This window comes from Mesoplodon mirus (genome assembly GCF_964341445.2).
Source record: "Mesoplodon mirus genome assembly, chromosome: 16".
NCBI lineage: Eukaryota > Metazoa > Chordata > Mammalia > Artiodactyla > Ziphiidae > Mesoplodon > Mesoplodon mirus.
Window position 1 is genome coordinate 35,232,297 of NC_138992.1, and position 25,655 is coordinate 35,257,951.

Below are 25,655 nucleotides of genomic sequence, written 5' to 3' on the forward strand. Positions count from 1 at the left end.
AATGTAAATGAAAAATTTTTTAAAGCCTGCACTTCATCACATAAAGTATGTTTAGCTTTTGTGTTCACAATCCCAAGAGGCTATAGAATTCAATGACAAGATAGTATTGTAAAGGGAATAAATAGTTTTACTAATGATACTCATGTACAGAAACGAGGAGTCATGAAATATATCAATTCAGGACGCTGTTGATCACTGCAGCATTTACTTTTTAAAAATTCCACTTTCCCCTTGAAGAGTTGGCTTAGAGCCTAATGGGTTAGTTCATTTTTCTCCAGGGCATTAGGTATAGGCCATTCCCAGCAACAAAACGTTGGACTTGATCTGATGTGGCAAGTCCTACCTTGGAAGTAATGTATGCCTCTGGAACTAATGGAAAAACTTGGCATGGGAATTTGAGCAACAATTCTTATCTCTATAAATATCACAATTAATCACTTAATGTAGAGTGTCCTAAGAAAGCATTTGTGCAGGATACCACTCTGCTTTTTAAATGTTACTTTTCTTGCTCTCACATAAAAGAGAGATTATATCATTTAAAAGTTACTCAAGATTTATTCTTAGATCTGCAGCTTTGTTTAAGAGCTTTTCCAGAGGCAAAATGGTATTTTCTTTCTCTAAAAGAAGGGAAAGGGGACCGGAGAGGAGTTCCCCTTGATGGGCTGAATATTTGAAATACTTGCATAAAACAGCAGAGTGTGTGGCAGATCAACTGGTATATGTTTTCAAAGAAAACATAAATTTCTTATTTAAAAAGACCTAATGGATTCTTTATTAATGCAATCAACTGGATAGGGAAACATAAAGCATAAAGTGACTTTTAACTGTATTTAAGAGTATGTTTTTTTTAAAAGAAAGACTTCTCATTGGTAGTAAAATAACATTGATGATAAGCATGTGCTGAACTAAACTATACCAAGATGTCTGGAGACAATAAGTTGGAGGAAACATGCTGTGTATTAAAGAATAGAATAGTTAATCCATTATTATGGTGAATTAGAGTTTAAATTGGTACATTTGTATAAAACTGTAATCTGAGACATACTTTGTTTTATATACAGATGACAATTTTTGGAGTTCTGTTTAAGTTTTGGCCTCAGTTTTGTGAGTTTAGGAAGAACTTAACTGATGAAAAAATTATGAGTGTTTTGGAGAGAAGACAAGAATATAGTAAGCAGAAAAAAAGATTGGTAGTCACGGAAGACGAAAAATTTGCAAAGGTGAGACAAGAATCATTTTGGGTTTAATCAGACTTTTAAAAGTTATGTGATATGTGTAGAAGAATTTGGGCTGAGCAAAAATACAGAGAAGTTATAGAATACAGATTTTAGTGGTTTTTAAAGCCTTCAGTCAGAGGTTTCAGACTTGTTTTTGAATTTTAAAAAATTTATCTCAAATGACATCTCTTCTATGTACCTCTCTTGGAGAACACTTTATATTGTCTTGTGAATACGTTTTTGCATCTGTTTTTCTCACTGGACTGAGATCCTCAAAGATACCATCTGTCTTATTAAACAGTTCTACCACTATCCAGCACATGCTCAATTATAAATTATTGTTTACCAAATAAATATGGGAATGAATGAATGAATGAAAAAATATTAGGTACTGGGGGCAGCATTTTCAATATGAAAATTAGAGAATGATATATGACTGTGAAATTTACAAATGTAAGTCATAAATTGTCCAGCCTGCCTATTTGTCTTTTAGTCTGTCCATTCATTTATCAGTTCCTCTATCTTTATATTTATTTATTTTCCTTGACTTGAAAAGGGATAACAAGTAATATATTTCATCTTATTTGCAAGCTTATCCCTATTGTGTGTTTTAAAAGAAATTTAAAAGATAATCTAGGGGCTTCCCTTGTGGCGCAGTGGTTGAGAGTCTGCCTGCCGATGCAGGGGACGTGGGTTCGTGCCCCGGTCTGGTAAGATCCCACATGCCACGGAGTGGCTGGGCCCATGAGCTATGGCCGCTGAGCCTGCGCGTCCGGAGCCTGTGCTCCGCAACGGGAGAGGCCACAACAGTGAGAGGCCTGCGTACCGCAAAAAAAAAAAAAAAAAAAAAAAAAGATAATCTAAAGATATAAAAGTAATATAATTATAACACCCATATTTGCACAGGTCAAAATAAACACTTAACATTTTCCTCATTTGCCTTTCATTTTTCCTTAAGAAGTGAAATACTGCAGAAGAGTAAACTCTCTTAACTCCAGCCCTGAGTTCTATTACCCTCCCCATCTCCAAGAGCAACCATTAAGTTTGGGGTATGTTCTCCCAGCTCCTTTTTAAGATAGTGTTTTATATGGGTGTATGGATTCATAAACAATCCAGAGGACTATTTTGTATGTATTTTAACTTACGTGATGGTACCATATTTTATTAGTCTTCTCAGGCTACCATAGCAAAATATCAGAGACTGGATGGCTAAAACAACAGAAATTAATTTCCTCATAGTTCTGGAGACTAGAAGTCCCAAATCAAGGTGCCAGCTAATACGATTCTTGGTGAGACCTCTCCTCCTGTCTTGAAAATGGCCACCTTCTTGTTATGTCCTCACAAGTTGGGGAGAAAAAGAGCTCTCTCTCTTCCTCTTCTTATAAAGCCACAGTTTCTTTGGATTAGGACCCTACCCTTATGACCTCATTTAACCTTAAGTACCTCTTAAAGACCCTATCTCATGATACAGACACAGTGGACGTTAGGGCATCAACATATGAATTTGGGGAGACACAATTCATTCCATAGCACATATTGTGCTTTCTACATCTTGCATTTAAAACTCAATTTTGTCTTTTAATTCTACTCACACTGCTCTACTTGGATCTCATTTATTCAGTTTAATTGCTGCATTTCCATCATATGAATAAATATACCCTTTTTATTTCACTTTTTTTTTTTTTAAGTTTGGCTGCGTTGGGTCTTCATTGCCGCACACGACCTTTCTCTAGTTGTGGTGAGTGGGGGCTGCTCTTCGTTGCGGTGCGTGGGGTTCTCATTGCAGTGGCTTCTCTTGTTGCCGAGCACGGGCTCTAGGTGCGAGGGCTTCAGTAGTTGTAGCTCGCAGGCTCTAGAGAGTAGGCTCAGTAGTTGTGGCTCACAGATTTAGTTGCTCCACAGCATGTGGGATCTTACTGGACCAGGGATCGAACCCGTGTCCCTGGCATTGGCAGGTGGATTCTTAACCACTACACCACCAGGGAAGTCCCTAACTATTTCTTTATTGTTGGATTTTTTTTCAATTTTTACCATTACAAACAGCACTGCAGACAACATTCCTGTAAACGTCTTCATATTCACATGTATAAAAATGTTTTTGGAATGGCTGAGTAAGAGAGTATGAGCGTGTGTCAATCTATATTCCTACTTCTCCCCATTTGTTTTGTTCAGACTTTGAAATTTTTGTCAGTCTGTTGATGACAAGTGGTATGTCATCATGCTGATGCATTTATTTACGTTCACCTAATTATTAGTAAGGTGGAACAACTTTTCACATGTTAACTATTCGGATATTTTGATCAGGATTGTAATGAACCTATAGGTCAGTTTGAGAATTGATGTCATAACAATACTGTGTCTTTTATTCCATGAGCACAGTTTATCTCTGTTTAGTTATTCTTTCATTTCTCTCATTGATGATTTGTCATTTTCAATGACAGGTCTTGAGTATATTTTGTGAAATTTATTCCAAAGTATTTCATGTTTAAAATAATGCTATTGCTATTATATTTTTAAATTTCAAATTCCAAATTATTTTTTAGAAAAATTTTTATTTTGAAATAATTAACATTCACAGGAAGTTGCAAAGATAGTAGAGAAGTCCCATGTACCCATCACCCAGTTTCCCCCAGTGGCTACACCTTACATTAACTATATACAATAGTAAAATCAGGAAATTGATAACTGATACAAGGTGTGTGTATAGTTCTATGCCATTTTGTCACGTGTGTAGATTCAAGTAACCAACACTATATTCAAGATGGGCCACAAAGATGTCCCTCGTGACTATAAGTCATGTCCATCCAATTACCCATTATAATGTCTGTTAGCCATGGATCTGTTCCCCATTTAGAAAATTTTGTCGTTTTGAGAATGTTATATAAATAGAATCATACAATATGTGACTGAGACTGGCAGTTTTCACTCTACATAAATACCCTTGAGATCCATCCATGTTGTTGTGTATATCCATAGTTCATCCTCTTTAACTGCTGAGTAGTGCTCTGTGGTACATTGTACCACATTTTAACCATTCACTCATTAGAGGACATTTGAGTTGGTTCCTGTTTTGGGCTATTACAATAAAATGCTAATGTAGTCACTCTTGCCTTCTTCTTCTCCTCCTCCTCCTCCTTCTTCTTATTCTTTTATTTGAGTGCTTTTATTTAACAATAGCTTTATTGAAATTTAATTCACATACCATAAAATTCACACTGTTAAAGTATACAATTTTGTGGTTTTAGTATATTTACGGAGTTGTGCAACCATCACTACTACTTAATTTTCATCACCTCAGAAAGAAACTGTACCCATTAGGAGTCACTCCCCTTTACTCCTTCCCTCTCAGCCTCTGGAAGCCACTAATCTGCTTTCTATATCTGGACATTTCATGTAAATTAAATCATACAGCATGTGGTCTTTTATGGCTGGCATCTTTCACTTAGCATGATATTTTCAAGGTTCATCCATTTTGTAGCATGTTTCACTACTTTATTCTTCTTACAGCCAACTTATATTGCACTATATGGCTGTACTACAGTTTGCTTATCCATTCATCAGTTAATGTACTTTTTGGCTATTATTAATAATGCTGCTATGAACATTCTGTACAACCTTATGTATAGACATGTTTTAATTTTTCTTGGGACCTAGAAGTTGAATTGATGGCTCCTTTTGAGGAACTACCAAACTTCTCCAAAGCTACAGAACCATCTTGCTATCTTGATTTTTCACATGGTATATTTTTCCATTCCTTTACTGCCTACATCATTATATTTTAATTAAGTTTCCTGTAAACAGCATATAGTTGTGTCGTGGTGGTGTTTGGTTTTTGTTTTTAGTCTACTCTACGAATCTCTGTTTTTTAATTGGTATATTTAGTCTGTGTATCTTTAAAGTAATTATTGATATGTTAGTTCTTAACTCTGCCATTTTATTTTTTGTTTTATCTGTTCCCTGTTTCTTTTTTTCTATTTCCTTTGTCTCGCATTCCTGTGGATATACTTGAACATTTCTTAGAATTTCATTTTGCTCTATCTCTGTTTGGATGTTTCAGTGGTTGCTTTAGATAGCACATTATACATGCATAACTTATCGCAGTCTATTGGTGTTGACATTTTACCAGTTTGAGTCTAGAAACTACCTCCCTTTAAGTCTCTTTCCCCTCACCTGTTTATAATTATCCTAAATATTTCTCAACATATATTGAGAACCACATCAGACAATTGTATAATTTTTGCTTCAACCATCAAACATAAATCAGGAAACTCAAGGTGAAAAGTCTACTGTATTTACCCCTAATTTTGCTCTTGCTATTTTTCTTCCTTTTTGATGTTCCAAGATTTATTATTTTCTTCTTTCTTTTTTCTTTAGTTTTCAGAATTTTGATTATGATGTGTCTTGTGCAGATTTCTTTGGGTTGATTCTGTTTGAGCGTTACTCAAGTTCTTGAGTTTGTATGTTTATATCTTGTGCCAACTTTGGAAGAGGGGAATTTATATTCATATTATATATATGTGTGTATATATGTATATATACACTTTCTTTATGATAGATATTCATGAACCCTTGGGTACCTTATAGCTTCATTTCTGAGAGATTTTTATTTTTTTCAGTCTTTTTTTAAGTTCAGTAAACTGTCATTTTACACTGCCTTTTAAAATTTTTTTATCTGTTTCTGTTCTGAGTTTCTTTTTTTAACAACTTTATTGGAGTATAATTGCTTTACAATGGCATGTTAGTTTCTGCTTTATAACAAAGTGAATCAGCTATACATAAACATATATCCCCATATCTCCTCCATCTTGCATCTCCCTCCCACCCTCCCTATCCCACCCCTCTAGGTGGTCACAAAACACCGAGCTGATCTCCCTGTGCTATGTGGCTGCTTCCCACTAGATAGCTATTTTACATTTGGTAGTGTATATATGTCAATGCCACTCTCTTACTTCACCCCAGCTTACCCTTTCCCCTCCCAGTGTCCTCAAGTCCATTCTCTACTTCTGCATCTTTATTCCTGTCCTGCCCCTAGGTCCTTCAGAACCCTTTTTTTAAAATTAGATTCCATATATATGTGTTAGCATACTGTATTTGTTTCTCTCTTTCTGACTTACTTCACTCTGTATGACAGAGTCTAGGTCCATCCACCTAACTACAAATAACTCAATTTTGTTTCTTTTTATGGCTGAGTAATAATATTCCATTGTATATATGTGCCACATCTTCTTTATCCATTCATCTGTCGATGGACACTTAGGTTGCTTCCATGTCCTGGCTATTGTAAATAGAGCTGCAATGAACACTGGTACATGCCTCTTTTTGGATTATGGTTTTCTCAGGGTATATGCCCAGTAGTGGGATTGCTGGGTCATATGGTAGTTTTATTTTTAGTTTTTTAAGGAACCTCAATATTGTTCTCCATAGTGGTTGTATCAATTTACATTCCCACCAACAGTGCAAGAGGGTTCCCTTTTGTCCACACCCTCTCCAGCATTTATTGTTTGTAGATTTTTTGATGATGGCCATTCTGACCGGTGTGAGGTGATACCTCATTGTAGTTTTGATTTGCATTTCTCTAATGATTAGTGATGTTGAACATCCTTTCATGTGTTTGTTGGCAATCTGTATTATCTTCTTTGGAGAAATGTCTGTTTAGGTCTTCTGCCCATTTTTGGATGGGGTTGTTTTGTTTTATTGATATTGAGCTGCATGAGCTGCTTGTAAATTTTGGAGATTAATCCTTTGTCAGTTGCTTCATTTGCAAATATTTTCTCCCATTCTGAGGGTTGTCTTTTCATCCTGTTTATGGTTTCCTTTGCTGTGCAAAAGCTTTGAAGTTTCATTAGGTACCATTTGTTTATTTTTGTTTATATTTCCATTTCTCTAGGAGGTGGGTCAAAAAGGATCTTGCTGTGATTTATGTCATAGAGTGTTCTGCCTATGTTTTCCTCTAAGAGTTTGATAGTGTCTGGCCTTACATTTAGGTCTTCAATCGATTTTGAGTTTATTTTTGTGTGTGGTGCTAGAGAGTGTTCTAATTTCATTCTTTCACGTGAAGCTGTCCAGTTTTCCCAGCACCACTTATTGAAGAGGCTGTCTTTTCTCCATTGTATATTCTTGCCTCCTTTATCAAAGATAAGGTGACCATATGTGCGTGGGTTTATCTCTGGGCTTTCTATCCTGTTCCATTGATCTGTATTTCTGTTTTTGTGCCAGTACCATAGTGTCTTGATTACTGTAGCTTTGTAGTATAGCCTGAAGTCAGAGAGTCTGATTCCTCCAGCTCCATTTTTCTTTCTCAAGATTGCTTTGGGGGCCTCCCTGGTGGTGCAGTGGTTAAGAATCCACCTGCCAGTGCAGGGGACACGGGTTTGAGCTCTGGTCTGGGAAGATCCCACATGCCGCGGAGCAGCTAAACCTGTGTGCCACAACTACTGAGCCTGCACTCTAGAGCCCACGAACCACAACTACCGAAGCCCACAAGCCACAACTACCGAAGCCCGCGAGCCACAACTACTGAAAGCCCGCACGCCTAGAGCCCGTGCTCCGCAACAAGAGAAGCCACTGCAATGAGAAACCCATGCACCGCAACGAAGAGTAGCCACCGCTCCCTGCAACTAGAGAAAGCCTGCGCACAGCAACGAAGACCCAACTCAGCCAAAAAGAATAAATATATTAAAAATAAATAAAGTAAAAAAAAAGATTGCTTAGGCTATTCGGTGTTCCTGAGTTTCTGCATTTATGGTTTGGAGTATTTCATATTTGAAAATGTTTGTGTAGGGATATTTTATCCACTTTGGGCTCCTATGTTAGAGTTTTCCTCTGATTCATGATTAGATTTCTTGGAGAGTAGTGTCATCAGCTAAAATATTGGAGTTCTCATTTTCTGTTTTATTCTTGTAATGGTTTTATATGCATATCACCTGCCATTTTCTGCTCATTTTGAAATGTCTTATATTTTCCTCAACCACCTATAATAGGGAGCAGTCAGAACTCTTACACACTATGGATGGGAGTGTACATTGATAGTCACTTTAGAAAACAATTTGACTTTATCCAGTAAATTAAAAGATGCACTTAGCCTTCAACTTGTCAAATCTACTTGAATAATTCATGGACACAAATATCAGGAGATATATCCTAGAATAATTCATGGACACAAATATCAGGAGACATGCACATGGTTTATGCTTTCTATAGCAAAAAATCAGAAGCTATTCAAATGTCTATTAACAGGAGATTGGAAAAACAAATTCATGTAGTAGAATACTGTGCTGTGATGGAAAACAAATAAACTAACCACAATAGTAAACATAGATGTATAGCAGGAGTATAATGTTGAGTGGAAAATTTGCAAATGAATAGAACCAGTCAATTCTGCTTATATAAAGTTAAAATTCGTATAAAACTAATCAATACAAATGTGGGAAACTATAAATAAGAAAAAGAAATGATAAACATACAAAATTCAGTGTAGCGGTTACCTTCATGGGTTGGGTGGAGATAGATGATGGGATTGGAGAGTGACACAAAGGGGAACAGAGGTACTGGTGATATTGCATCTCTTAAGCTTTGGTGGTATATTTATTCATATCTTATGTGAGTGCTATAAATGTTTTTGTAAGTATTTAATATATAATAACATTTTTATATGAATGATGCTACAAAAGATTATCACATTTTCAGAAGCTTATCTTTGGTTGATGTATTCTATCATCCAGAAGTTGAGGGCATTTCCAGTACCCTCAGGGAATGAGAATCAGGGAAGACATAAGAGCGAGAAAATAGGAAGATGTGTCTGCAAAATCTTGCTTCTACTGAATCAGTTCTTCACAATGTGGCTTCACGTATTTTTGTTGATGTATTGTGAGTTCTTTAACCATGCAGCAAATATATACACATATATATCCCATGTATGGAAATGAAATGTTATTAAACTTAAATATAATTATTTTTGGCTTATTTATTTTAACAATTTCTGCAATTATTTCCCTTCCAGTGGTTTAGGTGATAAATGATAGATCAAATAATACAAAAGCTGATTTCCCCCTCAAACCAACTATGCATCTGGCCCAATCTATATAATCTGATGAAAAGCAGAGTTCACTAAATAAAAATCGTCTCATTTACCTTCTCCAGTCCCTTGAGGCAAGTCCATGTCTGACTGAGCTGCCTGAATGTGATCCTAAGTTGGTAGGCTCAATAAGGAAATATATTTGAAGGGTTGATGTAGGGAGAAAAAATAGAATGTTGTCTAACATGTATGCTTGGAGCTCTTTTCTGATTCCACCCGTGGCACATGAATAACTTCACCAATCAGATGAGTCTCACGTGAGTCTGCTGCATTTTCTACTAATGTGGCCTAAATAGTCTCTCAAAAGAGCTTCCCCTCCTAATCCTTTTCCTGCTTCTTTCACCAGACTTTTACTGATCATCTACTACATAGAGTTTTATTGATCATCTATTCATATTGATCCCTACTACATATGCTAGGGATATGAATATAATTTACATATAGTGTAAGGATAGATAGATACACACATACACTTAACTGAAAAGAATATAAACAAAAGCTGAAATCCCAGAAAATGAGGAATTAATTATTTGTGAGGGAAAGGTAAAGGATCTCAAAGAATAGGTAAATTTGAGTTAGTCTTAAAATAGTATTTTAACAAATGGTTCTAAATATATGCTTATTGAATAAAGAATATAGAAGTAAGGAGGATATAAAGATCTCTTACTGTATCCTAAACAGGAAGAACTTCACAGCTCTCTAAGTGTCATCCCAAGTATTTTCAGTTTGCTTAGATATATGATAAACATATTGTCTGAAACAAAAGTTGAAATATACAGTGTGATGAGGGTAGAGAAAATCTGAAATTGCTGCTTCTCCAGAAAATCCAGGATGTATCTTTATATCGTCCATATTATACTTCAGTTATGGAAATGCAAATGTCCTTAAGTGATTTTCTGATCTGTCCATATCTGTCAACTGGTAACTGCTAACAGGGTTAGGTACAAATATTGACATTCGTTTTGTAGGGTGAATAATCCTAAAGAAAACATAGGAATTCTACTTATGAATATTCTTACTTTACACAATAAACATATTGCCATCACTTATTAGTAACTACAAATTTCACACATGCATTTATTTTAACACGGAAAGTGTAAGCTAAGGAAGACCAGTAGAGTCGACATTTGTTCCAGGATTTTATTGTCAATGAAGACGTATGAGGAAATGTTGGAAAAAGTGAATATGGGAAACTCATAATTTTTTTGTAACGTAAAAGTGTATCCTCTGAAAAAAGTCACTGAAAAATATTGGACTTCCTTAGGTAACCATGGGCACGACTCATAACCCTCTTAACCTCAAATTCATCTATCGACTAATGGTGATGATATTAATCTCATATGATTTGAGAGGGATTCATTGAAATGATATGAATAAAAGAATATGTAAGATATTCCACTATACAATTGTAAGGTATCATTTGATCTGAGACAATATAGTATAGTGGTTAGGAGGGCAGTTTCTAGAGTCAGACTGCCTGGTTTTGAATCCTAGCCTTATCATTGATCAGTTCTAATATCTCAGGGAAACCACTTCACTTCCGAAAACCTCATTGTTTTTTTTTTCAGGAAAATGGAAATAGTAATAGAACTTACAGGGTAGAATTAAATATAGTATGTGAAGAATAATACATGTCATAAAGTAAATATTAGTTATTTTTAATATTGTAGCAGTAATTGGCCTTCTTTATAATAAAAATACTAATATCAATTATATCCTTCAGCTCTCTTTCTTATAAAGGAATCAAATGAAGCTAGGTAATCTGAAGAAAGTTATGACAGGAGAAACAATCTCATGGAAAACTTTCATGTAGTTTAATATCAAGTACTTAAAATGAACAGTGGCAAATTCATTAACAAAGGATCAGTAAAAAATTTTAAATTTTAAATGGCCAAAACCAAGGTTAAAAGACAAATTGGGAAAACATAAAATGTATGATATGTTATAAAAATAAATCATAAATACTCTTAACAAAAAAATAGGGCAAAGGGCATCAACAGGCAATTCTCAAAAGAAATACAAATGATTAAAAGCATTAAAAGATGTTCAACCTCACTAGTAACCAAAGACGTGTAGACTGGCAAAGAAGAAAATATCCAGTGTTGGTTGAGGGTATGAGGAAGAGGCCTGCAGATTCATGCATTATTGGAGAAAGTGTAAAATGGTGCTTTGTTTCTGAAGGGCAGTTTGACAACTTTTATTGTTTAAGATGTTCATTCTTTTTAATCCGGCAGATAGACTTCTAGACATTTATTCTAAAGGAGAGAATTTTAAAAGTGCAGAAAGATGTTTGTATACAGCATTGTTTATAATAGTAAAAATTTTTAATGACTTAAATTTCTAATAGGTATTGGTTAAATCATCTGTGGTACATTCCTTTACTAGAATATTATTTACCTGTTGAACTGATAATGTAGTTTATTCTTTAATCATTCAACAAATATTTGAGTGTATAAGACCATTCAGGGCTTCTCTGATGGTACAGTGCTTAAGAATCCGCCTGCCAATGCAGGGGACACGGGTTCAAGCCCTGTTCTGGGAAGATCCCACATGCCGCGGAGCAACTAAGCCCACGTGCCACAACTACTGAAGCTTGCGTGCCTAGAGCCCGTGCTCCGCAACAAGAGAAGCCACTGCAATGAGAAGCCCGCGCACAGCAAGGAAGAGTAACCCCCGCCCGCTGCAACTAGAGAAAGCCCGTGCGCAGCAATGAAGACCCAACACAGCTAAAAATAAATATTTTTTTTAAAAAGACCATTCATCCAGTGAAAATGATGATGTAATTTATGCATTCCATCATCCAACAAATATTTAAGTATATACTCTGTGTTCTGCAGTAGGCATACTTGGTGAATGATACAAAGACCCTGCCCTTATATTCCTGTTCTTTATTTATTCACAGAGAAATGTTTTCATGATATTTTTCGTGAAAAAGCAGATTTTAAAAGAGCTTGTATAGTGTGATTCCATTTATATGAAATTTAGGTTATAAAATATCAATATTCAAGTTATAGATTATATCTAAGCATTTGTCTAGTGAGAAGTTTGGATGGATGTTCATGAAAATGTAGTGGTTTTTCTTGGAAGCTAGAATTTGGAGGTGATCATTACATTCTACTTTATAATTTCTCATTTATTTTTTAATATTTTTATATTAGTATGAAAGAAATTAAAGATCATAACAGTAGAATATGTCATATTCATGACATTGACTTGATGAAACCTTGTGGTGTGATGCTTACCACAAAATATTTTTTCATATGATGTTATGACTTCTGAACTGTAAGTTTATGTTAATATAGTGTTACCCCTTTTTTGGAATAATTTAATTTAATATAATTACAGGATGGAATCAAACAATATCCAAGTACTTCAGGATCTGCTATCAAAACAGCTACTTTAATCAGTGACCCAGGTTTAGGCCTGCAAGCATACGGCCGACAGGTAAGCAGGAAAGATATCCCTTCTTCTGTAGAGCATTGTATAGCAGAATGCAATAACTGAGTCATTTTATAGTAGTAAAGTTGTGTTTGAAAATGAGGCTAAAATTATATCACTAAGAGAGATTGGAAGAGAATTTCCTTGAGCCTTCAGAGAACATTAAAATTTCAGCTGATCCTGGACAACATACTCAGGGGAAATGATTTCTTGATACATATGAAGAAGATTTTAGTGGCAGAAGTTGAAATAACTATCTTATTGGAAAAGAGATAATGATATAGAATAGGAGAATATATACAGGTTGATATCTTCTTGGGTCAAGAAAAGAAAGAATGTCAGATGCTAGTTTCAGTTTTTTAAATCTTTGAAGTGGTCATAAAATTGACTAATACATCATCATCAACTAATGTAGAGTTTTTATGTTTATATTTACATTTATAACATACATTAATACCATGTCCCAGAAATTTCATAAGTTTAATTTATGTCCATTTTTAAAGACTGGTATTGAAATTGTTTGTATCATATGATAATACTAGCTTAAGAAACAGTCTTTTTGATACTTGAGAATGTCAAATGTGTTCAGCTACCCAGCTAAGATAACCAATAGACTACAAAGCTATTATTAAGAGAAGAGAAATGTCCAATTTTGTGGAACCGTATATTGAAAAAGACATGTCTAAAAGTGTGTTACCTAATAATGCCATTTGGAAGTACATTTATTAGCAAATGACTAGCATTAAGTTTCAGAAACACTGTGCAACAATAAAGTGAGGAGATGTGGAATTAGAGATACTAGGCTTCTAATTTTTACTCTGTCACTTACAAGTCAATATTACTTTGAAGGCTTAAAAAAAATCACTTCTCCTTTGAGCCTGTTTCCTTATCTGTTAAAGAGAGAAAGAAAGAGAAATAAATGATGATGATGATGATGATGGTGGTGGTGGTGGTGGTGGTGATATCCTGTCATATATCTCAAGACTTTTGTAAGAAACTAAAAAGCTTTTGGAAACAAAAAGCATTTTATAAATATAAATTATTCTTATTCTTATTACTATTAAGGTACACATGTTGAATTACTCTAGTAATTGGTAAAATAATAATACACTATGATTTTGCCAGTGTGGCTGCTCTGTATATGCATCTGTTTCAGGTAGATTTTGCACACTGAAGAATGGTAATTGATCCAAAAGCATAACTACCCCCCTGAAAAAAAAACTTGGATCTTTCCTAAACACCTAAATTCATAGTCAAGTTGAATGTATAAATGTGACTGAATAGCTGTCAAGAAATCTAAACTTTTTCAACATTGATTCACTGAGAAATAGTACACCAAAACACTCACATCCCTGCCCCACCAACCTAAGGCCAGGGAGTTTAAAACTTTACATCAAAGGCCTAGACAGCCCCAAGACCACAGCAGCCCCACAGCCAGCTGTAAGACCTAACCCACCAACTGGTAGACCAGCACCATCCTGGGATGCCCTGGGCCATAGCCCCACCAATCAGTAAGCCTATATTAGCTCCAAAACCAGTCTCATGACCCAGTCCTGCCAACCGGTGGACCAAGGCCAGGACTTCCCTGACCTTGCAGCCATCTGTGCCAGGACCTAGCCCCCCTACCAGTGGCTGACAGCCCCTACACAAGGCAGGTCCTGGCAACCAACCAGACAGGGCCAGCCACGCCAACCAGCACACCTGTAGCAGTCAGCCTGCCACAACAAAAGGACCCAGGCAGTCCACAGAGAGAGCATCCCTAAATCATATAGGTCTGGTGACCAGACAGGAGTGCACTTCTGGCCCCATAGTATGTTTCCTACATAAGACCACTTCTCTAATATCAGGAAACATAACCAACCTACAAAATGCATAGAAATAAAACAGTGAATAGGCAAAATGAGGTGACAAAGAAATATGTTCCAAATAGAGGAATAAAATAAAACCCCAGAAGAAGAACTAAGTGGAGATAAGCAATCTACTCAATACAGAGTTTAAGATAATGATCATGAAGATGCTCAAAGAACTTGGGAGAAGAATGGATGAACAGAGTTAGAAGTTTTTAACAAAATTAGAAAATATAAAGATGAACCAAACAGAGCTGAAAAGTGCAATAACTGAAATTAAAAATACTCTAGAAGAAATCAACAAAATGATACAGAGGAACAGATCAGTGAACTGAAAGACAGAATAGTGGAAATCACTGAAGTGGAACAGAAAAAAGAAAAAAAATGTTTTAATGAGGACAGTTTAAGAAACTTCTGGGACAACATCAACCACACTAACATTCATTATAGAGGTCCCAGAAGGAGAAGAAAGAGAGAGAAAGGGGTGGAGAACTTATTTGAACATATAATAGCTGAAAATTTCCCTAACCTGCGAAAGGAAACAGACATCCAGGTCTGGGAAGCTCAGAGTCCCAAACAGGATCAAACCAAAGAGGACTGTAACAAGACATGTTCTATTAAAAATGGCAAAAATTAGGCCTTTCCCACCTTCTGAGATGGCTTGCACTCTGTCTGTGGAATGTGTTTCTCCCAAGGCTGCCCTCACCTTCTGAGATAGCCCACATTCTGTCTGTGGAGTGTGTTTCTCTCTAAATAAACCCACTTCTTACCTAAAAATAAAATAAAATAAAATAAAATGGCAAAAATTAAACATAAAAAGAGACTATTAAAAGCATCAAGGAAAAAGCAACAAGTTATGTATAAGTGAACTCCCATTAGGCTATCAGCTGACTTTTCAGCAGAAACTCTTATCAGCCAGATGGGAATGGCATGATATATTTAAAGTGATGAAAGGGAAAACCTACAACCTACCCAGCAAGGCTTTCATTCAGATTTGAAGGAGATATCAAAAGTTTTACAGAAAAGCAAAAGTTAAAAGAGTTTAGCACCACGAAACCAACCTTACGAGAAATGTTAAAGGGACTCCTCTACATGGAAAAGAAAAGGCCACAACTAGAAATGTGAAAATTACAAAAGGAAAAATACTATTGTTAAAGGCAAATATATAGTAAAGGTAGTATATTAACCACTTATAAAGCTAGTAGGAAAGTTAAAAGTAAAAGTCATAAAATCATCTATATCCACAATATGTAGTTAAGGGATACAAAAAAGAAAATGATGTAAAATATGGAGTCATAACTAGTAAATTTGGGGGGAGCAGAAAAAAATGCAGGGTTGTTAAAATGCATTTGATCTTAAGAGGTCAACAACATAAGATAACCATATATAGAGAGAGATTGCTATATATAAACTTCATGGTAACCACAAACCAAAAATCTGTAACAGGTACACACTCAAAAGAGAAAAAGGAGTACAAACATAACATTAAGGTAGTCATCAAATAAAAAGGGAAGAGAACAAAAGAAGAAGAAAGGAAAGAAAATGAACTACAAAACAACCCCAAAACAAATAATAAAATGGCAATAAAAACATACCAAGCAAAAATTACTTTTGATTGGGAGATCAAGATGGCAGAATAGGAGGATGCTGAACTCAGGTCCCCCATGAACACATCAAAAATACATCTACTTGTGAGAACAAACTAGGTTTGCAGAAAGACAGTTCTACAACCAAGGCTGTAAGGAAAGATCTACAGAGTCAGGTAGGAAGTGAGGGGAAGCAATCAGGTCAGGACCTGCACCCCTAGAAGGAGACACAGAAGGGGGGGTATATCATGGGCTCAGAGATCCTCCCTGGGGATTAAGGGGTTCAAAGTACATATTGGGAACCCCAGCTCTGAGACCCAACATCAGGAAGACAAGTCCCCTTAGCTGGTTTGAAAACCAGCAGGACTTACTGGAGGGCTGTAAGAAACCTAGACTCCACTCATGCTTGCTTACTCACAAAACAAGGTGGAGGAAGCAGAATGAAACTACCCAGGGCTCTGGCCAGTTTCCCATGGCCATCCCAGCACATGCCCCAGCCTGCACCTGGAACCTGCTCTGGCCCCTCTTTGTTTGGTGCTCTTTCCTTCTAGGATGAAGGTGCCATTATCAGGAGGGAGGAGAGTGCACACTTAGAGGGAAAGGAATCACCTCAGACCTGATCCTCAGTGCTTCCGCTCCAGCAACTTTGGACCCACCCCCACCCCTGATAGGGTGGTGATGGATACTGAGCATAGGAGAGTCCCTTGCTTATATCTGGTGCTGGCTTCAGTCCACAAAGGTGATAGCTACCACAGCAACCTGGGGGAAGACGTGACCTGTGCTTACTTCGTATCCAGCTCTCCCACCAAACCACTGGGCACATGATGACTGCATAGGGACACTCCCATAAAAGGACACCCCTTCAAGACCAGGATAGGTAAACTGTTTCACCTAATTTCATAGAGATATAAAAAGTTAAAATGAGAAGACAGAGGAGTTTTTCTCAAATGAAAGAACAAGAAAAAACTCTGAAAAAAATGAAACATAAATAATTTACCACATAGAGAGTTTATAGCATTAGTAATAAGAATGTTCACTGAACTTGTGAAAATAATGGAAAATACAGTGAACATTTTAACAAGGGACTAGAAAATGTAAAAAAGGACCAGTCAGAGCTGAAGAATACAATACCTAAAATGAAAAACACACTAGAAGTGATTAACAGGAGACTATGTGATACAAAAGAATGCATAAGTGACCTGGAAGGGAGAAAAATGAAAATCACCCAAAAAGAAAAAGAAAACCAAAACTTTTAAATGAGGACAGTTTAAGGGACCTCTAAGACAACATCAAGCATACTAACATTCACATTATATGGGTCCCAAAACGAGAAGAGAGAAAGGGATTGAAAATGTATTTCATGGAATCATGGCTGAAAATTTCCCAACCTGAAGAATGAAATAGATATACAGATATAGGAAATACAGAGAGTCCCAAACAAGATGAACCCAAAGAGACCCACACCAAGACATCATAATTAATTGGCAAAAGTTAACGATAAGGAGAAAATTTTAAAGGCAGCAAGAGAAAAAAAGTCACATATAACCCCATAAGGCAATCAACTAATTTTTCTGCAGAAATTTGCTGGCCAAAAGGGAATGACATGATATATTTAAAGTGCTGAAAGGGAAACACCTACAACATGGGATAGTCTGCCCGGAAAGTTTATCATTCAGAACTGAAGGAGAGATAAAGAACTTATCAAACAAACAAAAACTGAAAGAGTTTCTTAACATGAAACTGGACCTAAAAGGAGTGCTTAAGGGTCTTCTCTAAGAGGAAATAAAGGGCTACAACAAGAAGAGTTTATAGAAAAGGAAAAATCCCACTAATAAAGTCAAATATATAGTAATGGCTGTGGATCAACCACCTAAATAAGCTAGTATGAAGATTAAAAGATAAAACTTGTAAAATCAACTATAACTAAATAAACGGGATAATCATGAAGGCGATAAATATGAAATCAAAAACAAAATGTGGGGGAGGGGAGTAAAAAATGTAGAGATTTTAGAATATGTTTGAACTTAAATGACTATCAGTTTAAAACAAATGTAGTTTTACATCAACATATATGAACCCCATTAAAACCACAAATCAAAAACCCACAGTTGATACATAGAAATTGGAGAGAAAGGAACACAGGCATACCACTAAAGAAAATCATCAAACCACAAGGGAATAAACTAAAAGAAGAAGAAATGAAAAAACTGCAGAAACAATCAGAAAACAAGTAACAAAATAAGTACATACTTATCAATAATCACTTTAAATGTCAATGGACTAGATACTCCAATGAAAAGTCATAGGGTGGCTGATTGGATTAAAAAAAATCCAGCTACATGTTGCTTACAAGAGATTCATATCAAAGCTAAAGACACACAGATTGAAAGTGAGGGTATGGAAAAAGAAATTTCATGCAAATGGAAATGACAAACTTCCAGTAGCAATACTCAGACAAAATAAACTTTAAAATAAAGACTGTAACAAAAGAAAAAGAAGAGCATTATATAATGATAAAAGGATCAATACAAGAAGAGAATAGTATACTCGTTAACATATATGCACCCAATACAGGAGCACCTAAATATATAAAGCAAATATTAACAGACATAAAGGGAGAAATTGACAATAATATAATAATAGTAGGAGTAGTCCACTTACATCAATGGATGGATCATCCAGAAAGAAAATCAGTATGGCATAAGTGGTCTTAAATAACACAATAGACCAGTTGGACTTAATAGATGTCTACAGGACATTACATCCTAAAACAACAGAATACACATTCTTTTTGAGTGCACATGGAACATTCTCAAGGATAGATCACATGTTAGGCCACAAAACAAGTCTCAACAAATTTAAGAGGATAAAAATTATATCAAGCATTTTCTCCAACAAATGTTATGAAATGAGAAGTCAATTAAAGAAAGAAAAGTGGGAAAAGAATGAACACCTGGAGACTAAACAACAATCTACTAAAAAACCAACGGGTCAATGAAGAAATCAAAGAGGAAACTAGAAAATACCTCCAGATAAATGAAAATGGAAATGCCACACTCAAAACTGTATGGGATGCAAAGACACAGTAATCAAAACAGCGTGGTATTGGCACAAAAACACACATATAGATCAATGGAACAGAATAGACAGCCCAGAAATAAACCCACATACCTATGGTCAATTAATTTTTGACAAAGGAGGCAAGAACGTACAATGGGAAAAAGATAGTCTCTTCAGCAGGTGCTGTTGGGAAAGTTGGACAGTCACATGTGAACCAATGAAGTTAGAACACACCCTCACACCATACACAAAAATAAACTCAAAATGGCTTAAAGACTTAAACATAAGACACCATAAAACTCCTAGAAGAGATCATAGGCAAAACATTCTCTGACATAAATCATAGCAATGTTCTCTTAGGTCAGTCTCCCAAGACAATAGAAATAAAAGCAAAAATAAACAAATTGGAGTGAATCAAACTGACAAGCTTTTGTATGGCAAAGGAAACCACATACAAAAGGAAATGACAACCTATGGAATGGGAGAAAATATTTTCAAATGATGCAACCAACAAGGGCTTAACTTCTAAATTATACAAACAGCTCATACAACTCAACAACAACAACAAAAACAACCCAATTGAAAAATGGGCAGAAAACCTAAACAGACATTTCTCCAAAGAAGACATACAGATGGCCAACAGGCACATGAAAAGATGCTCAACATCTCTAATTATTAGAGAAATGCAAATCAAAACTGCAATGAGGTGCCACCTCACACCAGTCAGAATGGCCATCATTTAAAAAAATCTACAAATAACAAACGCTGGAGAGGGTGTGGAGAAAAGGGAACCCTCCTACACTGCTGGTGGGAATGTAAATTGGTACAACCACTATGGAAAACAGTATGGAGTATCCTCAAAGAACTAAAAATAGAGTTGCTATGTGATCCAGCAATCCCACTTCTGGGCATATTGCAGACAATAATTCAAAAAGATACATGCACCTCTATGTTCATAGCAGTACTGTTTACAATAGCCAAGACCTGGAAACAACCTAAATGTCCATCAACAGATGAGTAAAGAAGATGTGGTATACATATACAATGTAATACTACTCAGCCATAAAAAAGAATAAAATAATGCTATTTGTAACAACATGGGTAGACCTAGAAATTATCATACTAAGTGAAGTAAGTCAGAAGAAGAAAGACAAATACCATATGATATCACTTATATGTGGAATCTAAAATATGACACAAATGAACTTATCTACAAAAGAGAAACAGACTCCCAGACACAGAGAACACACTTGTGGTTGCCAAGGAAGGGGTGGTGGGGGAGGAATGGAGTGGGAGTTTGGGGCTAGCAAATGCAAGCTGGTATATATAGAATGGATAAGCAATAAGGTCCTACTGTATAGCACAGGGAACTATGTTCAATATCTTGTAACAAGCCATAATGGAAAACAGTATTTAAAAGATTGTATGTATGTGTGTATATGTATAATATATATATAACTGAATCACTTTGCTGTACAGCAGAAGTTAACACAACATTGTAAATCAGCTATACTTCAATTTTTTAAAACTATATGGGATGCAGCAAAAGCAGTTCTAAGAGGGAAGTTTATAACCATATAGGCCTTCCTCAAGAAAGAAGAAAAATCTCGAATAAACAACCTAACCTACCATCTACCTTCTTTAGTTAGATAAAGAAGAACAAATGAAGCCCAAAGTCACAGAAGGAAGGAAATAATAAAGATCAGAGAGGAAATAAATAAGATAGAGACCAAAAAAGTAAAAGATCAATGAAACCAAATACTGGTTTTTGAAAAGATAAACAAAAGTGATAAACCTTTAACAAGACTTACCAAGAAAAAATGAGAAAGGGCAATAAATAAAATAAAATCAGAAATGAAAAAGGAGAAGTTACATTGGCACCATAGAAATACAAAGGAGTATAAGAGAGTACTACAAACAATTATATGTCATTAAAATGGACAACCCAGATGAAATGGACAAATTCCTAGAAATGTACAATCTCTCAAGACTGAATTGGAAAGAAATAGGAAATATGAACAGGCCAATTAACAGTAAAGAAGTTGATTCAGTAATCAAAAAGTTCCAGGACCAGATGGTTTCACATTTAAATTCTATCAAACATTTAGAGAACAGTTAACACCTATCCTTCTCAAACTATTTCAAAAAATTGAAGAGGAAGGAATGCTTCCCTACTCAATCTATGAGGCCAGCATCACCCTGATACCAAAACTGGACAACGATATCACACATGAAAAAATTACAGGCCAATATTACTGATGAGCATAGCTATGAAAATCCTCAACAAAATATTAGGAAACTAAATTCAACAATACATTAAAAGGATCTTACACCATGATCATGTGGCATTTATCCCACTGATACAAGTATGGTTCAGTATTTGCAAATCAATCAATGTGATACACCACATTAACAAACTGAAGAATAAAAATCATATAATCATCTCAATAGATGAAGAAAAAGCTTTTAACAAAATTCACATTTATGATAAAAATACTCAACAAAGTTAGTATAAAGGAACATACCCCAACATAATAAGGCTATATATAACAGGTGCACAGCTGACATCATACTCAGTGATGGAAAGCTAAAAGCATTTCCTCTGAGATCAGGACAAAGAAAAGTATACCCACTCTGGTCACTTTATTCAACATAGTATTAGAAGTCCGAGCCACAGCAATTAGGCAAGAAAAAGAAATAAATAGAATCCAAATTGAGAAAGAAGTAAAACTGTCACTGTTTACAGATGGCATGATACTATATATAGAAAATCCTATAAACACCACCAAATAACTACTAGAACTCGTCAGTGAATTCAGTAAAGTTGCAGGATACAAAATTAATATACAGAAATCTGTTGCATTTCTGGACAGTAACAACAAACTACCAGAAAGAGAAATTAAAACAATCCTATTCACAGTCACATTCAAAAGAATAAAATATCTTGGAATAAATCTAACAAAGGAGATAAAAGATCTGTACTGAGAAAACTACAAGGTACTTATGAAAGTAATTGAAGATGACACAAACAGATGGAAAGATATACTGTGCTCATGGATTGAAAGAATTAATATTGTTAAAATGACCAAATACCTAGGCAATCTACAGATTCAGTGCAATGCTTATCAAAATACCAATGGCATTCATCACAGAAATAGAAGAAATAATTCTAAAATTTGTGAGAAACACAGAAGACCTCGAATAGCCAAAACACTTGTAAGAAAGAAGAACAAAAACAGGAGTTATCACACATCCCTCATTTCAAACTATACTACAAAGCTACAGTTTTCAAAACAGTATGGTACTGGCACAAAATCAGACACATATATCAATGGAACCAAATAAAGAGCCCACAAATGATTCCACACTGATATGGGCAATTAATCTATAACAAAAGAGGCAAGAATATATAATGTGGAAAAGACAGCCTCTTCAGTAAATGGTGTTGTGACTTCCCTGGTGGTCCAGTGAGTAAGACTCTGTGCTCCCAATTCAGGGGGCCTGCGTTCAATCCCTCATTGGGGAACTAGATCCCTCATGCATGCTGCAACTAAGAGTTCGCATGCCACAACTAAGAGTTTTCATGCCGCAACTAAGATCTGGTGCAGCCTAAATCAATCAATCAATAAATATATTTTTTTAAATGGTATTGGAAAAACTGAACAGCTACATGCAAAAGAATCAAACTGGACCACTTTCTGACACCATATACATAAATAATCTCAAAATGGATTAAAGGCTTAAATATAAGACCTGAAACCATAAAATTTCTAGAAGAAAACATAGGCAGTACATTCTTTGACATCTGTCTTAGTAAAATTTTTGCAGTCAAATGCTCTACCACTGAGCTGTACCCCCTGTCTTAGTAAAATTTTTGGATATGTCTCCTTAGGCAAAGGAAACAAAAGCAAAAATAAACAAATGGCACTACATCACACTAAAAAGCTTATCCACAGTGAGGGAAACTATCAACAAAACAAAAAGGTCACCTACTGAACTGGAGAAGATATGTGCAAACAATATATCCAAAGGGTTAATATCCAAACTATACAAAGAACTCATACAACTCTATATTGAAAAAGCAAACAACCCAAGTAAAAAATGGAACAGAGGTCCTGAATAGATATTTTTTCAAAGAACACATATGAGTGGCCAACAGGCACATGAAAAGATGCTCAACATCACTAACCATTGGAAAATGCAAATGTAAATCACAATGAGGGACCTTCAAGATGGCAGAGGAGTAAGACGTGGAGATCACCTTCCTTCCCACAAATACATCAAAAATACATCTACGTGTGAAACAACTCCTACAGAACACCTACTGAACGCTGGCAGAAGACCTCAGACTTCCCAAAAGGCAAGAAACTTCCCAGGTACCTGGGTAGGGCAAAAGAGAAAAGGAAAAACACAGACAAAAGGATAGGGACAGGATCTACTCCTTTGGGAGGGAGCTGTGAAGGAGGAAAAGTTCCCACACACTAGGAAGCCCCTTCACTGGCAGAGGCAGGGGGTGGGTGGGGGAAAGCTTCAGAGCCACGAGGAGAGTGCAGCAGCAGGGGTGCAGAGGGCAAAGCGGAGAGATTTTCGCCCAGAGGATTGGTGCCGACCAGCACTCACCAGCCTGAGAGGCTTGTCTGCTCACTTGCCGGGGCGGGTGGGGGCTGGGAGCTGAGGCTCAGGCTTCAGAGGTCAGACCCCAGAGAGAGGACTGGGGTTGGCTGCATGAACAGAGCCTGAAGGGGGCTAGTGCACTACAGCTATCCAGGAGAGAGTCCAGGAAAAAGTCTGGAACTGCCTCAGGGGCAAGAGACCATTGTTTTGGAGTGCGCGAGGAGAGGGGATTCAGAGCACTGCCTAAATGAGTTCCAGAGACAGGCACGAGCCACGGCTATCAGCACAGACATGAGAGATGGACATGAAACACTAAGGCTGCTACTGCAGCACCCAAGAAGCCTGTGTGAAAGCACAGGTCACTATCCATACCACCCCTCCCAGGAGGCTGTGCAGACCGCCACTGCCAGGGTCCTGTAATCCAGGGACAACTTCCCTGGGAGAGCACACGGCACGCCTCAGGCTGTTGCAACATCACGCTGGCCTCTGCCACCACAGAGGAATGCCCTGCGTTCCGTACCCCTCCCTCCCTCCGGCCTGAGTGAGCCAGAGCCCCCTAATTAGCCGCTCCTTTAACCCCGTCCTGTCTGGGTGGGGAATAGACGCCCTCAGGCGACCTACACGCAGAGGCGAGGCCAAATCCAAAGCTGAACCCCAGGAGCTGTGCGAACAAAGAAGAGAAAGGGAAATCTCTCCCAGCAGCTTCAGGAGCAGCGGATTAAATCTCCACAATCAGTTTGATGTACCCTGCATCTGTGGAATACCTGAATAGACAATGAATCATCCCAAAATTGAGGCAGTGGACTTTGGGAGCAACTGTAGACTTGGGGTTTGCTTTATGTATCTAATTTGTTTCTGGTTTTATGTTTACTTTAGTTTAGTATTTAGAGCTTATTATCATTGGTAGATGTGTTTATTAATTTGGTTGCTCTCTTCCTTTTTTATTTTTATATATATATTTTTTCCTTTTTCTCTTTTTGTGAGTATGTTTGTGCATGTTTCTTTGTGTGATTTTTTCTATATAGGTTTGCTTTTACCATTTGTCCTACAGATCTGTCTGTCCTTTTTTTTTTTTTTTTTGGTATAGTTTTAGCGCTTGTTATCATTGGTGGATTTGTTTTTTGGTTTGGTTGTTCTCTTCCTGATTTTTTTTATTACATTTTTATTTTTAATATTACTTTTTAATTTTTATTTTACTAACATTATTTTATTTTATTATATTTTTTCCTTTCTTTCTTTCTTTTTTTTTTTTTTGACCTTTACTTCTGAGCCAAGTGGCTGACAGGATCTTGGTGCTCCGGCCGGGTGTCAGGCCTGAGCCTCTGAAGTGGGAGAGCCAAGTTCAGAACATTGGTCCACCAGAGATCTCTGGCCCAACATAATATCAAATGGCAAAAGCTTTCCAGAGATCTCCATCTCAACGCTAAGACCCAGCTCCACTCAACAACTAGCAAGCTATAGTGCTGGACACCCTATGCCAAACAACTAGCAAGACAGGAACGCAAACCCACCCATTAGCAGAGAGGCTGCCTAAAATCATAATAAGTTCACAGAAACCCCAAAACACACCACCGGACGTGGTCCTGCCCACAAGAAAGACAAGATCCAGTCTCATGCACCAGAACACAGGCACCAGTCCCCTCCACCAGGAAGCCTACAGAGCCCACTGAACCGACCTTACCCACTGTGGGCAGACACCGAAATCAATGGGAACTAGGAACCTGCAGCCTGCAAAAAGGAGACACCAAACACAGTAAGTTAAGCAAAATGAAAAGACAGAGAAGTACACAGTAGACAAAGGAGCAGGGTAAAACCCCAA

General features: G+C 36.6%; 1 protein-coding gene across 1 annotated transcript in view; it reads left to right on the forward strand.

Annotated features, from left to right (window-relative positions):
* The window catches only part of RGS22 (regulator of G protein signaling 22), a 161,174-nt gene that overhangs the window by 127,215 nt on the left and 8,304 nt on the right, over positions 1 to 25,655 (forward strand). The window contains exons 23-24 of the mRNA XM_082600786.1: positions 1,062 to 1,220; positions 12,637 to 12,735. Of these exons, the coding sequence (XP_082456912.1) occupies positions 1,062 to 1,220; positions 12,637 to 12,735 (258 nt within the window). The remainder of the gene's footprint in view (positions 1 to 1,061; positions 1,221 to 12,636; positions 12,736 to 25,655) is intronic.